Genomic DNA, 15521 nt, shown 5'->3' with positions numbered 1-15521 from the left:
TATATCTTGCAATACATTAGAAAATTAGGCAAATCTGACAGAAATATTTTATAGATAAAACTATATTTCACTGATACAAGTAAGAATTACCACAGAAAAAAATATATGGTAAAAAAAGAAGTTATAAATTGCCCAGACTGACATGTTATCTACTTATATGCACCTATATGGTAGCATAGCATACTTTAGTCTCTCAAATAAATGCAGCAATTTTTTAGAAAATGATGCAAATTTGACAGAAATATTTTATAGATAAAATAATATTTCTCTTTCACCTTTAGGCTTTCTGCCTCAGCTTACTTTAGCCAGTCATGCTAAATGCATGCAATGCAAAATGTAATGCTGTTATGAGCAAAGCTAAGGTGATTTCTAAGCAGACTTTAGACAGTATTGAAGTAAAACAAGTAAGCTATAACTGATTTCAAGATTACATGCATAAAATCTAACTTTGGCAGCCTTTTCAAACCACATGGCTGCAGGGTGCAACAAACAGCCCGGTAGCTTAGCTTAGCTTAGGTTCACTACTAATCACTTATTTGTGTAAAACTGCTGCATACTTTACAAACTACTAAACAAACGAGACTAAAAGGGTATCTGATAAACTCTCCACACGTATTTATTTCCATCTAGATGGACATAAAAAACATTACAATCGATTCAGAAAGGAGAGCAGAGCACCTGACTGACTAAACTTAGAACGCAACTATCAAACTCACCTCAGCTTTTACAAAGCGTAAACACTAATAATATTAAAATTTTACCATTAAAGCTAAGTTTTCTGAGTAGAAATGAAAAGTAATAACACTAATAAACAGTTTTAAAATAAATCTTACCTTATTTCACTGACAGAATTTCTCTTTCTGTGTTGTTATCCAGTCGACTGTCTCAGCAGCGCTCCGTGTGAGGGCGGGGCGAATGAAAAAAATAAATTCTCCGCCTTCTCATTAAATATGCAAACCAGCCACGACACAAACCGCTTGACCAATGATATTGCCTTTTAGCCTGGGTTGTCAGCTACCTGGGGCAGTTTTCAGATTTACAATCAGTGATTGGACGGCGGAGATACAAGGCTTTAAACCATCGAAATTATTGTTTCGAAATTTGAATGGGCCGGCTTTAAAGGAGTTTGGCCATATGGATCAGTTTGTCTTGCTTATGACCAGAGGAATACTATCCATACTGTCAAACATGAAGGTGGGTTAGTGATGATTTGGGGATGATTTTTTCTGCTGCAGGTAGTGCCAATTTAAACTGTGTGTCTGACATCATGAATTCACAGAAATACCAGAGTATTTAAAGGCAAATGTGGTGAAATTGAACCCTATTGATAATTGAACTTTTCAATGATTCCACTTTTAATTGAAACAAAGCTTGGTTAAAGAATCAGTACTAGAATACCCTGTGGTGAGTGGCCTTCTCAGTCTCTAGATTTAAATCCCATAAAAATATTTATAACTGTCGCCTCACAGCAAAAAGGTCCCGAGTTCGATTTCCAGTTTACACTGGGAGCTCCGGTTTCCTCCCACAGTTCAAAGACATGCAGGTGAGGTGAATTGGAGATACTAAGTTGTCCATGACTGTGTTTGACATTAAAGACTCGAACTGATGAATCTTGTGTAACCAGTAACTACCTGTCCTGTCATGAATGTAACCAAAGTGTGTAAAACATGACGCTAAAATCCTAATAAATAAAATAAAAATAATAAATACAATAATTGGTGGGGTTTGAAGAAAGCAGTAGCAAAAAGAAAGCCATCATTAATCATCTCAATAAGCTGGAAGCTTTTTAATGAGAAATATTCCACATTAGAGGTGTCAGAAACTTGTTGGTACTTACCAACATCACTTATCATTGGTTATCAGGGCAAAAGGTTCCACTAAGTACTGAGGCTGGTGGTTAAATAATAAATAGTAGTACACAGTGACATTTGTCATTTCAACTCAAAATTATGCCAACAAGCGTTATCAAAATGCTTGTACTAAGACTGAAGTTAATCATTCTAATTGTAACTTTGATTTTATATACTGATTGTAGGCATTACAGCATTGGTGCTATATGATGGACCTATAGATTTTTGTAACATAAGATGCTTAGTGTAGTGTAGAACAAAACCCTGGACACATAGGTCATTTCCTGTTTAGCACAAAGTAAACAAGACCTTCACTTTTTCCATTCTCTCATATCAATGTGCTAGAGTCGTTGCTTTCTCCTGGCTGATATCAGTACTCAGTTCAAAGCATGTTGCTGCCTGGCTCCACACGGCTGTAGAGATATCAGACTGTAAAGCATTTGGCTTGACTCCACCCAGTCTGATAGATATGGAGGTGTCGCTGCCTGTTATCTGCACCGATACATGACTGGATCTGCTAACTGTATTTGCTCTCTGTCTGCCCAACCCTCACTTCCCATAATCCACCAGGAAAAGTGTAACTGTGATTTATAGGGTGATTTTATGTCTCTCATCTTGTAAGTGTTGTGGTGTGCTGCACTGAAGTGGGACTGCTGGGAAGGAATGTGATGTTTCACTAAACGTTAGCATGGGCTTATTTAGACCGAGATGAGGCCTCCACCGGGCCTGTCTGGACCTGCAGTCTGAGGAGCAGCACCGTGACTTGAAGAGCAACTGCACTGCTTAACACAGGAGCCTTTGTGCCGGGGGAATATGCACACTGTTTGTCTGAGACGTACACACACACACACTCACACACGCAGATCAGGTTACAGTTCTCAGACATCCACGGTTTTGCCTCTTTCTTTGTCCTGGCTTCAATCTTGATCTCCGTCTCTTACTCAGTGTCTGAGAGTCTGATTTGGTCATGCTGTGCCGCCTGCCATGTATTCGTCCAAGATCCTTGGAGTGATTTTCAGTACTGTAATGGAATACAGGCGCCACAATCGTGAATGATCTGTGTGCTCGCTGGTTAATTGTCCTGCATTTAAATAGGGGGAAATGTGGAATTAGAGGCCTAATGAGAACTCTAATCCTTTCTGATTAGTTTTAATTCGTCAGATAATGTATCTTAATACAGTGTATCACAAAAGTGAGTACACCCCTCACATTTCTGCAGATATTTAAGTATATCTTTTCATGGGACAACACTGACAAAATGACACTTTGACACAATGAAAAGTAGTCTGTGTGCAGCTTATATAACAGTGTAAATTTATTCTTCCCTCAAAATAACTCAATATACAGCCATTAATGTCTAAACCACCGGCAACAAAAGTGAGTACACCCCTTAGTGAAAGTTCCTGAAGTGTCAATATTTTGTGTGGCCACCATTATTTCCCAGAACTGCCTTAACTCTCCTGGGCATGGAGTTTACCAGAGCTTCACAGGTTGCCACTGGAATGCTTTTCCACTCCTCCATGACGACATCACGGAGCTGGCGGATATTCGAGACTTTGCGCTCCTCCACCTTCCGCTTGAGGATGCCCCAAAGATGTTCTATTGGGTTTAGGTCTGGAGACATGCTTGGCCAGTCCATCGCCTTTACCCTCAGCCTCTTCAATAAAGCAGTGGTCGTCTTAGAGGTGTGTTTGGGGTCATTATCATGCTGGAACACTGCCCTGCGACCCAGTTTCCGGAGGGAGGGGATCATGCTCTGCTTCAGTATTTCACAGTACATATTGGAGTTCATGTGTCCCTCAATGAAATGTAACTCCCCAACACCTGCTGCACCCATGCAGCCCCAGACCATGGCATTCCCACCACCATGCTTGACTGTAGGCATGACGCACTTATCTTTGTACTCCTCACCTGATTGCCGCCACACATGCTTGAGACCATCTGAACTAAACAAATTAATCTTGGTCTCATCAGACCATAGGACATGGTTCCAGTAATCCATGTCCTTTGTTGACATGTCTTCAGCAAACTGTTTGCGGGCTTTCTTGTGTAGAGACTTCAGAAGAGGCTTCCTTCTGGGGTGACAGCCCTGCAGACCAATTTGATGTAGTGTGCGGCGTATGGTCTGAGCACTGACAGGCTGACCCCCCACCTTTTCAATCTCTGCAGCAATGCTGACAGCACTCCTGCGCCTATCTTTCAAAGACAGCAGTTGGATGTGACGCTGAGCACGTGCACTCAGCTTCTTTGGACGACCAACGCGAGGTCTGTTCTGAGTGGACCCTGCTCTTTTAAAACGCTGGATGATCTTGGCCACTGTGCTGCAGCTCAGTTTCAGGGTGTTGGCAATCTTCTTGTAGCCTTTGCCATCTTCATGTAGCGCAACAATTCGTCTTTTAAGATCCTTAGAGAGTTCTTTGCCATGAGGTGCCATGTTGGAACTTTCAGTGACCAGTATGAGAGAGTGTGAGAGCTGTACTACTAAATTAAACACACCTGCTCCCTATGCACACCTGAGACCTAGTAACACTAACAAATCACATGACATTTTGGAGGGAAAATGACAAGCAGTGCTCAATTTGGACATTTAGGGGTGTAGTCTCTTAGGGGTGTACTCACTTTTGTTGCCGGTGGTTTAGACATTAATGGCTGTATATTGAGTTCTTTTGAGGGAAGAATAAATTTACACTGTTATATAAGCTGCACACAGACTACTTTTCATTGTGTCAAAGTGTCATTTTGTCAGTGTTGTCCCATGAAAAGATATACTTAAATATCTGCAGAAATGTGAGGGGTGTACTCACTTTTGTGATACACTGTATATAAAAGCATGACTGTGTAATACAAAAATGTTTGTTTTCCCTGTTTCCCTGAAAAATGTGTTTTCCTCTTATTTTGGAGGTGTGGTACATGACACTGTAAATGAAATACTATTAGTAATGTGAAAAATACCAATTCCTGGTTATAAATTTGTGGTTTCTGAATATTTTGTTTTACTCACAATTTGGCTTTTAAATACATATTTGTTTATGCCTATTAATGCATTTCTCTTTATTCCAATTTTTTTATACAAAGTTAGAGAACATTATTTATGGTCAGTTTACCAGTTGGCATATGCACCGGAAGAATATTAAATAACAAAAACAAGTGCGTAAATACATGTTTTCCCTCACTGTATGCTGCTTGTTTTGTTGTTTTAGCTCAATGCTAATCACAGTCAATGCATTCAGCTACAATGGGGTGGGGTGGGGTGGGGCATCTTGCCTCGTCAATGAAGTGGCAAGTGTAGCCCCATAGCTGTGACACTGAGGAGGTTGAACCCAGTGTGCAGGATGCTTTACCAAGGCAAAACAACCAAACATTAAAGAAACAATCAGACCAAACAAAATCTGTAGCTCAAAGCAGAGAGGTGGTTGAATCAATAAGTGAGCACATTAGTGAAGTATGATGACACACCACATGCCAGCCCAGGAAAGAAAGTAGACTTTTGCCCTCCAGGGACACAAGTCTATGCTGTCCTTATTGTACGCTGGAAAATTTATGCGCTTGGCCACAGGGACATTAAAGACACACACTTAGTAAAACGCATGACCACTGAGGAAAGTAGGAAACAACAGGATAAAAGTGAAGCAAGTTACCATAGCACTAGCTACTCGATCCACCATTGTGCAACAACTTGCATATAAAAAAAAAAAGATGAAACAAAAGAGAGGAGCATCATGTGAGCAAGCAATAAGCCAGCAAATAAATATACACTATAATAATCATTTTAAAGTGTTCCCTTTTGTACTTTTTTAAGTTGTACATCATACTGCTGAAATTCACATATCTGTTCTTCTCATCTGTATCTTCTTGTAAATTGTTGATTGAATTGTTCATAGGTGGGCAGAACCCAGACTACGTTCTTCAGGGTACAGGGGTGAAACCTGGTTCAGAGCCAAAAAAGGTTCAGGCAGCAGACGGCTCTACCGTGGCTCCTGAGGATGCTGCAAAATTCCTCAGCTGCTACTGCTCAGGCCACTGCCCAGAGGATGCCACCAACAACACCTGCGAGTGAGTAGCTTTACTACAACCCGCCATCATACCTTTTCTTTCACCCTCTGACCTCACTGCTTAAGTTGTGCATGCCTTTACCTGATGCTGGACTCATTTGCTTGTATAGGACCAACGGCCAATGCTTTGCCATCATTGAGGAGGATGAGCATGGGGAGGCTGTCCTCACTTCAGGCTGTATGAAATATGAGGGCTCACATTTTCAATGCAAGGTAAATCCTGATACATTACAATGGATTCAGAAAATTTATTTCATTTAAATACATTTAATTGACATTTTACAGGCGGCACAGTGGCTCGGTGGGCAGCACTGTCGCCTCACAGCAAGCAGGTCCAGGGTATAATTCCCAGGTGGAGCGGTCTGGGTCTGCGTGGGTTTCCTCCAGAAGCTCCGGTTTCCTCCGGAATTGGAGATACAAAATTGTCCATGACTGTGATTAATATTAAAAAACTTGAACTGATGAATCTTGTGTGACCAGTAACTACCGGTCTTGTCATAAATGTAACCAAAGTGTGTAAAACCTGACGTTAAAATCCTAAAAAAAAAAACTAGATCCCCCCCCTTAAATTCACAAAAGCATTTACCGCTATGCTGTGCCACGAATTGTAGTCAAGTGCATCACGTTTGCTTTATTTGTTTTTAAGACGTGTCTAAAACTCAATTAGAGTGCACCTGTTGCAACTTAAATCTGTTGCAACTTGCAACTGTGGATCTCTGCAGTCAATATGTGGAAAAGCAGAGATCATTGCATGGATATAGAAGATATACTTTATTTGAAGATATACTTTATTTGAAGGTATACTTTATTTGTCATATATACATATACAGATGAACAGTACAATTTTTTCTTTGCATATCCCAGCTTTTTTTTGGAAGCTGGGGTCAGAGCGCAGGGTCAGCCATCGTACGGCACCCCTGGAGCAGACAAGGTTAAGGGCTTTGCTCAAGGACCCAACAGTGTTGCATAGCAGATCCTGGATTTGAACAGCCAATCTTACGGTTGATAGCCCAAAGCTCTACCCTCTAGGCTACCACCGTCCCGATATGGACCAATGTCTGTAGCTTAGACTTTTTTCTGGACCAGTGGCCTCAATAATTTTGCATCTGGGCAGGAATAGCCATTGGTCAGAGAAATAAGAAAGAATTCAACAGTCACTTTAAATGTGCTTCAAACATCCTGTGCTGAGATGGTAGAACATGTTGAATGGACATTATTTTTGATCATTCAGGCCTGCATAATTCCATAATTATTCCATAAAGTTCTAAAGACAATGCAATTTAAACAATCGTATTTGCATGTTACCATGTTACAGGACTCACCTAATGCTCAGACAAGGCGGACAATCGAGTGCTGTTCCACAGATTTTTGTAACAGAGACCTGCAACCTACTCTTCCACCCCCTGGGATCCAAGGTAATGCAGATCTCCCAGCCTAAACAACATCTTGATTTAAAACTGCTTTAGTCTAATCTATTCTCTAAACTTAGTTCCCGATGTTAAATCTGAATGTGTTGTTATGTCGATGCAGATCCCTTGTTTGGAAGTGCTCACTGGCTGGCCTTTCTCATCTCTGTGACCGTGTGCTGCTTCACTCTCATTGCAATCACCATCGTCTGTTACTACCGGTGAGAAATATGGTTTAACCCTGATTAAGATCAATGATTGTTTCACTGATGACAGTATAGGGCCGGCATAGACAAACCCACTAAAGTTTTGATGACCAGATGATAACACTGAAAGCAAGCAAAAGTTCCAAGAGTCTTTGTGTAGTAAGGTGTGATAAGGAACCATAGGTGTCAGTGCTTTGAAAGAAAACAGACTGAGGTGCTGATTTCATGGTATTGTGCTCACAAGCATGTGTTTGTTCAGGTATAAGACAGCGAGGAGACGCTACCAGAGAGACCTGGAGCAGGACGAGATCTTCATTCCTGTCGGGGAGTCTCTCAAAGACCTAATCAGCCCGTCGAGCACTGGCTCTGGTTCAGGCCTCCCTCTACTGGTACTTAGCAAAATCTACAAGCTTTTCATATTTTTATCCAGTTGTAGCCTGGTACTAACATGCACTGATGTTTTTATTAGAAACATTAATTATACCTAACTAAGTGGTTAGACACTGAATAATAAAAAAAGAAAAATACAGATTGACACACCAGGCATTTACAAGCATGTCAGGAGGCATCACTACACGATCATTTATACAGATAAAAATAATATTAATAAATTAGTTAGTTGTGACTGGCCTGAGTTCACTAAAAATGTATTGTCAATAGTTTTGTTTTCCTCAAAACTTTAGAGGTATGAACTGTAGAGGCACAAGTTTTATTTTGTTATGTTTTTAGGGAAATCATGAACAGTGTATTATAAAGAATAATCCAGTAGATTACTTGTGGAGCAAGAATAAAACTTTACACATTATTTCATAAAAAAAGTTTAGCTAGTTTACCTTGTCAGATATGACCTTAGTAAGACTATATTTAGGAAGTTTGATAATATATGCTATATGTGCTGTTGGCCGACCTGGTGTGTACACAGACATAATGGATTCTGTTGGGGGAAGGGGGGTGGCCGAAGCCCTGCGATAGATTGGCACCCTGTCCAGAGTATTTCTGCTTTGTGGCCAGTGTAGAGCAGCGGGTGAAAATGAAAAACTTTTAAAAACAAAAGGCGAGGCGTCTTGTTTAAGTCACTGTTTAAGTCACAGAAAAGTTCATCTGATAAACTATTTAATAATAAATAAAATAATAAACAGAGACATAATTACAATACTTCTAGGCGCCCAGATGGCGCAACGGGATATTCCGCTAACAGCACCGAGATTCTGAACTCCTCGGTTTAAAACTCGGTGTTGCCTCTGGTCGGCTGGGCACCATCTGGCGGGCGTAATTGGCAGTGTCTGCAGCAGATACTAATTGGCCACCATATCTGCAGGGTGGGGGCCGGACTATGTGTGGGTGGGTGGGTCTTCATACACCGTGTAAGGACCCTGATTGGTGGAAGAGACACCTGTGCAGAAAGCAGGGACGAGAAGAGGAGGGCTGTGCACGTTTCGGAAGAGCTGTGTACAGTGACCTGCTCTCCTCGGATGCAATCGGGTATCCCTCAGCAGCGGAAGACGAATTGAGTGCGCTAAATCGAGAGGAAAACGGCGAGAAAATGCATTTAAAAAATAATGATAAGTACAATACTTCTGAAATGCTCATTTCAATAATTGCGAAAATTAAACAGTTAGAATCAATATTACACACAGAAACAATAAAAGTATAGAAGCAAACACTAGCCTTTTCCAACCTCAGCTTCAGTCACAACCAACCTTCATTTAATTGGGATATTTTACGACATAACCTTTACCTTTTGGCATGTGTAAAGCCACACACTATCACAAAAAATAAGGAACGTATAAAACAGCCCGTTTTCTTCTTTATTACACATACTTTATTAGATGGTGTGAGCTCTAATGTTAAGCTGCTGTTCTTTTCAGGTGCAGCGCACTATTGCTAAACAGATCCAGATGGTGCGTCAGATTGGAAAGGGGCGCTATGGCGAGGTGTGGCTTGGCCGCTGGAGAGGAGAGAAAGTGGCAGTAAAAGTGTTCTTTACACGGGAGGAGACCAGCTGGTTTAGAGAGACTGAGATCTACCAGACTGTACTGATGAGACACGAGAACATTCTTGGTAACTCGCGTCACTGCGTTTTTATATATTGTGGCACCCTTTAAGTCCTTTAAATATTTTATTTTATAATATTTAATATAGTTTAATATAGTTTAAATGTATCTGTATTCTTTAACAATTTCAGATTTCTCTTATTAACATGAACTGCCTGTATATTTATACAGTAACACAAATAGTGGGCTGACTGAAGCATTAACTTTACCTTTCTGTACTTCTTTGTCCTTTTCAGGCTTCATAGCAGCCGATATTAAGGGCACTGGAACCTTTACCCAGCTCTTCCTCATCACCGACTACCATGAGAACGGCTCTCTGTACGATTACCTAAAGTTCACCACTCTGGATACTCAGACTTTACTAAAGCTGGCCTACTCAGCAGCATGTGGTCTGTGCCACCTTCACACGGAGATCTATGGGACACAGGGCAAACCTGCCATCGCTCACAGAGATCTAAAGAGCAAAAACATCCTCATCAAGAAGAACGGCACCTGCTGCATTGCTGATCTAGGGCTGGCTGTTAAATTCAACAGGTACACATATGTACATGCTTAATTGATGATGTGCCAGTAAAATGCCACTATAGCAGAGGTTCCAAAAGTGAATTTGCAACAAGACATTTTGGCTTGCAGTGCCACATGCTTATTTAGCTGCTAGATAGTTAATGCACTTGCTAGCAAGTCAGCATGTCATTAAAAAAACAAACAAAAAACTAAAAAAATATAAACTACATACAAATACACATAATAAAGAAAGTATGAGACTACAAATTTGTGGAAATTAGTACTGCAGAAAAATGTATTGACGTACAGTGGATTCAGAAAGTATTGAGACCCCTGATGGCAGTTCACAAATGCTTGGCATTCAACCTGAAGGAGCTCGAGAGGATCTGCCATTAAGAATTGGGTAACCAACCCAAATCCAGATGTGCAAAGCTTTTCTTTGATAGACATATCCACTTTAAAGCCAAAGGGATAAAGGATCTGAGAGATTTCAGTTTCAGATTTTTATTTTATTTAAAAAAGAGAGAGAGAGAGAGAGAGAGAGAGAGAAAACATGTGTTCACTTTGTCATTATGGGCAATGAAGTGTAGGTTTATTGGTAAAACTGTCAATTATATAAATTTAAAATCAAATCCTTAATAAGGTAAAGTGTGCAAAAAGTCATGCTTTCTGAATACACTTTGAATGCTTTATGGCAGTGGTCCCCAACCAAAGGGCCGCGGACAGGTACGGGTCCGTGGGTCATTAATTTCCAAAACTTTTTGGGTGTTATTGTCGCTTATCACCACTAGGTGGGAGCAGCATCTCGTTGCAGTGTAAAAAGCTCAGGATTCACCCTGATTTTCCATTCTATAGTTATTCTATATTAAATACCCCGCACCAGCCGGTCTGTGAAGTTCTATCTTATATGAAACCGGTCCGTGGTGCAGAAAAGGTTGGTGACCACTGCTTTATGGGATTGTTCTTGTTTTTTATTATTATATATTTTTTTCCAAATGTTAATATGTAATAATTTTTTACCTACTATTAGTAATAGGTTGATTATTTTTTTACTTCCAGTGACACTAACGAGGTTGACGTTCCACTAAGTACGAGGATGGGTACACGGAGATACATGGCCCCTGAAGTGTTGGATGAAACCATTAATAAGAGTCAGTTCCAGGCCTACATCATGGCAGATATTTACAGCTATGCCCTGGTTGTTTGGGAGATGGCCAGACGATGTGTCACAGGAGGTCTGTTCAACTCCGTAATTGCGTACTGTCTGTTACCTTTGTGTCTCTAAGTAACTTTCCATTCCATTCTTTAGGTACATAAAATAAAATGGGTCAACTACTCTTCTAGGAAAAAGGGGACAGTACTTTGCCTTTCTAATGAGCAGCAGTTTAATAAAAAGTGGTAGCTTGCTTCACCTGTTTTAAAGAAAACATGTATTAACTGCTGTCCTCACAAAACTGTTGAGGGAAGATTTAGCCAGGAAGGGAAATTGGCAACAACTAAATTGGGGTGAACATGGATAGTAAATATGACTAAGCCTAAATTTGTCATACTCATGTACTATTCATGTGCATATGGCTGTAGTGGATTGGAAAGTGCTTCTAGCGGCGGATTCTAGCTGCTTTAAAGCTGGCATTGTTTTTATGTATCTGGCTACACGTCATTACTAATTTATGTACAACAACCAACACAAAATCTGTGCAGTTATCTATACAATTGGGGGGGTGGCATGGTGGCTCGGTGGATAGCACTGTCGCCTTACAGTAAAAAGTATCATTCTTTATAAATTCAATGGTACAAGATGAAAAAAAAAAATTTCTTTGTTTTCTTGATTGTTTAGGCATTGTGGAAGAGTACCAGCTGCCTTACTGGGACGCTGTACCTTCAGATCCATCTTATGACGACATGAAGGAAGTAGTGTGTGTAAAGGGCGTGCGGCCTACGCTTTCAAATCGCTGGAACAGTGATGAGGTAACGTCTTTTTTTTTATTGCAGAGGTGCACTTTTCCATTAGATCAATCAAGAGTTAATGCATTTATTATAATAATCTGGGGGCAGATGGATTGCCTTTGTCATATACAGTGGTACCTTGAAACGTAACGTCAGTTGGTTCTGGGAGTGGTGTCGAGTTTAAAAGGCACTGAGTTTTAAGGTATTTTTTTCCATAAGGATGTATAGAAAACCTGTTAATGTGTTAGGCTAATGTAAAATAATGGGGTTGTTTTGACACTTATACACTGAAATTAACACATAAAAAAAACCACTGAAATACAATTAAAAAACAGTTTAAAAATTAACAAAAAAATACACTTTATCTTTACTTATGCTTTTTAATCGTGGAGATGCTTGTTCTTGGAATATCGTATTCCTTAGCAAGTTCAGTAAGAGCGCATTCACATGAGAAGTGGCAAAATAGCTTTTATGCTGGCTGTGCCGTTATTTTCTATGGAGTTTGGCGGTGCACAAAGTTTAACGTGACTTATTGTACTAAAATGAGCAAGGAATTTCATTAGTGGAGAGAACTTATGAGCAGTAATAATTAAGAGAGGTTTAATGTCCCTGTGCCGTTCTTTTAATACATTGTCACATTAAGCTTTTTTTATTGATAAGCGTTTAGACTCGTAAAAGCTGATTCTTACAATTTCTCAGAATCCTGAGCTATAACACAGGTTTAAAAGTGAAACAGTGAGGACAATCCAGCTAAACACAGACACATGTGAATTCATTTAGAGTAAATTTGACGGTTATTCCACATAAATGCAGATTCGTCTCATTTTCACACTTTGATGACCATTCAAGCCAAGCACTAAACAAAACGACAGTCGCACACACATCCAGTTTAAGGGAAATGTCAAGTGTAAGGGTACAAATTTTGCAAAGAAGGACGTGGAGTTTCAAAGATTTGGTTTAGGGGACGTAAAGTTACAAGGTACCACTATAAACAGAACAATAACATTTATTTACTGCATATTCCAGCTTGTTTATTAATGATCTTTATTAAGGTTTTAAATTGTGTGAAGTACTTTATGCTTTATTTATGCTTTATTGTGATTACAATTAATTAATTAACTATTCTTGTGTCTTCTTTATCACACAGTGTCTAAGAGCCATGTTGAAACTGATGTCTGAGTGCTGGGCCCATAACCCAGCGTCCCGTCTTACTGCCCTGCGAGTGAAGAAAACTCTCGCAAAAATGGTGGAATCACAGGACATTAAAATATGAGTGATAAAGTTTTTCTACTTCAGAGTGGAAAAGTGAACTCTTAAAATACTTGTGAACGTATAGGAATTATTGCCTGTCAGAAACACAACTGTGAAGAAGAGTGCTGTGGAGTAGAGTGCCCCCCTCTGGCTGGAATATGGAATGTTGTTGCAGCCACACTTAGTGTCTATGGTACCATCTGCTGGACTCATCAGGACCATCAGGACATGATCATGCCTGCTATTTTTCTGAAGCTAAACACTCTTGAGGCGCTGATTCACTGTGAGTCCTTGCTCCGGTCGTGTCCTGCTCCTCACCTCTTTGAGAGAACTGCCAAATAAAATGGTGCTTTCTGTGAAAGCTATGTAATATGATGCTGGACTGAAATGGGAGCACAGGTCATTAAAGTGGAGGACAAACTAGATTTGGGAGGAGGACGTGGATTCTGTCTGTGATTTTCTTTCATCCCAGCTTTCGTAGCAGCCTGAGAAAAACATATACGACTGCCGTCCAGCCGACCGCTCGGACTGTGGTGGAGTGGCCGGTCAGTATACTGTGTGCAGTCCATTTAAAGTGCACCACTGTTTTAAATGGGCTGGTCTCACAGTAAACAACCATCCTCAATGGAAACACTCCACTTTAATATTACTTTAATAATAATCATGTGAAGAATTTGTCTCTTATAGACTAAAAAACTGTAAGCTTAAAATATAATTATAAAGGAGAGCGAGTTCCAAGGTCAAATTTACTGATTTTTTATTTTATTTATATCTATTTTTTCCCGCCACTACAGGAAACACTTTCAGCAGTTCCGTGAAGGAGACGGTAAGCTGGCCCTTTGTGGTTCAAACTGGTATAGCATTGTGAGACTTTCATGGTACACTTCTGATGTACCTCCAGTGAAAAATGAAAGCTGTTTGTTTTTTTCTGCTTTGTGTGAAATAAGAAAATTAATTGAATAAAATATTGGGGTTTGCCACTCAGGTGGCGCAGCGGTAAAATACGCTAGCACACCAGAGCTGGGATTTTGAATACATCATATTGAATCTCAGCTCTGCCATCCAGCTGGGCTGGGCAGCTATATGAACAACGTTTGGCTGTTGTTCGTACAGGGTTAGTTGATGGAGTCTGCACAGAGTAGAGGAATAATGCTGATCAGGGTGTGTCTGTCCGTGCACAAGGCTGATTTGCATATGAACTCGGCTGGTGAAGGTGAAAAAATGCAGTCGGTGTCAGTTCGCTCTCCTCAATCAGGGGCAGGGGTCAGCACCAGTAGAGAGGAAGCATAACGGAATTGGGTAAAAATGGGACACACTAAAAATCGATTTTTTTAAATGCTAGCATTTTAAATGCTAGACAATTTTTTTACCTTTGCCAAATTTTACTCCTTTTTATTATTCTATTTATGCATTTTTCCTCTTTTTTAGTCATATCCACTTACCCAGTTATGCCTCCACGACTGCTGGTGAGGAGGGCTGTACCGAACACACACCCTTTCTGACGTGTGTGCAGTTGCCAACCGGTGCATTTCATCCCTACGAGGCGGGTTCAGTTTCATGTACGGACAGTCATGCACTGATCTCCGTTATTCGCCGTCTCTGTGCACCATCAGCCATCAGGAGCCAGTAGAAAAGTTGAGATTCGAGAGACCTTAGTAGCGATTGGTTAGTGTGTTTTACAGCTGCGCCACCAAAACGCCCCAATTTTTTTTACTCCTTTATTGCACCTATATGGGCGGCGCGAAGGCTTGCTGGGTAGCACTGTCGCCTCACAGCAAAAAGGTCCTGGGTTCGATCCCCAGGTGGGGCGGTTCAGGTCCTTTCTGTGTGGAGTTTGCATGTTCTCCTCGTGTCTGCGTGGGTTTCCCCCAGGAGCTCCGGTTTCCTTCCACAGTCCAAAGACGTGCAAGTGAGGTGAATTGGAGATACAAAATTGTCCATGACTGTGTTTGACGTTAAAACTTGTGAACTGAGGAATCTTGTGTAACGAGTAACTACCTGTTCTGTCATGAATGTAACCAAAGTGTGTAAAACATGACGTTAAAATCCTAATAATATAAAAAATTATTGAACCTATTACTGTACCGCTTGACAAAATAAGCTAAACCAGGTGTCACATGCCAGCAGTTATTAGATCCAAATGTAGGAAAAAATAAACAGCTACATTTTTATGTCTTAAAGTCTTATGACAGGATATGAAACTATATTTAGTGCGCCATCTTTTCTTTATGTAGATTTGTTAACATGCAAG

At 40.4% G+C, this 15521-nt stretch overlaps 1 protein-coding gene across 1 annotated transcript in view; it reads left to right on the top strand.

The window, feature by feature from the left end:
* The window catches only part of bmpr1ab (bone morphogenetic protein receptor, type IAb), a 56423-nt gene extending 42021 nt beyond the window's left edge, over positions 1–14402 (top strand). Inside the window, exons 4-13 of the mRNA XM_063002866.1 lie at positions 5732–5903; positions 6013–6115; positions 7218–7317; positions 7433–7529; positions 7774–7903; positions 9383–9575; positions 9805–10102; positions 11132–11307; positions 11910–12040; positions 13167–14402. Coding sequence (XP_062858936.1) covers positions 5732–5903; positions 6013–6115; positions 7218–7317; positions 7433–7529; positions 7774–7903; positions 9383–9575; positions 9805–10102; positions 11132–11307; positions 11910–12040; positions 13167–13292 — 1526 coding nt within the window. The 3' untranslated portion in view covers positions 13293–14402. The remainder of the gene's footprint in view (positions 1–5731; positions 5904–6012; positions 6116–7217; positions 7318–7432; positions 7530–7773; positions 7904–9382; positions 9576–9804; positions 10103–11131; positions 11308–11909; positions 12041–13166) is intronic.
* The last annotated feature ends 1119 nt before the right edge of the window (positions 14403–15521 follow it).

This window comes from Trichomycterus rosablanca, chromosome 10, assembly GCF_030014385.1.
Source record: "Trichomycterus rosablanca isolate fTriRos1 chromosome 10, fTriRos1.hap1, whole genome shotgun sequence".
Classification (NCBI taxonomy): Eukaryota; Metazoa; Chordata; class Actinopteri; order Siluriformes; family Trichomycteridae; genus Trichomycterus; species Trichomycterus rosablanca.
This window is presented reverse-complemented; position numbering and strand designations above follow the sequence as displayed.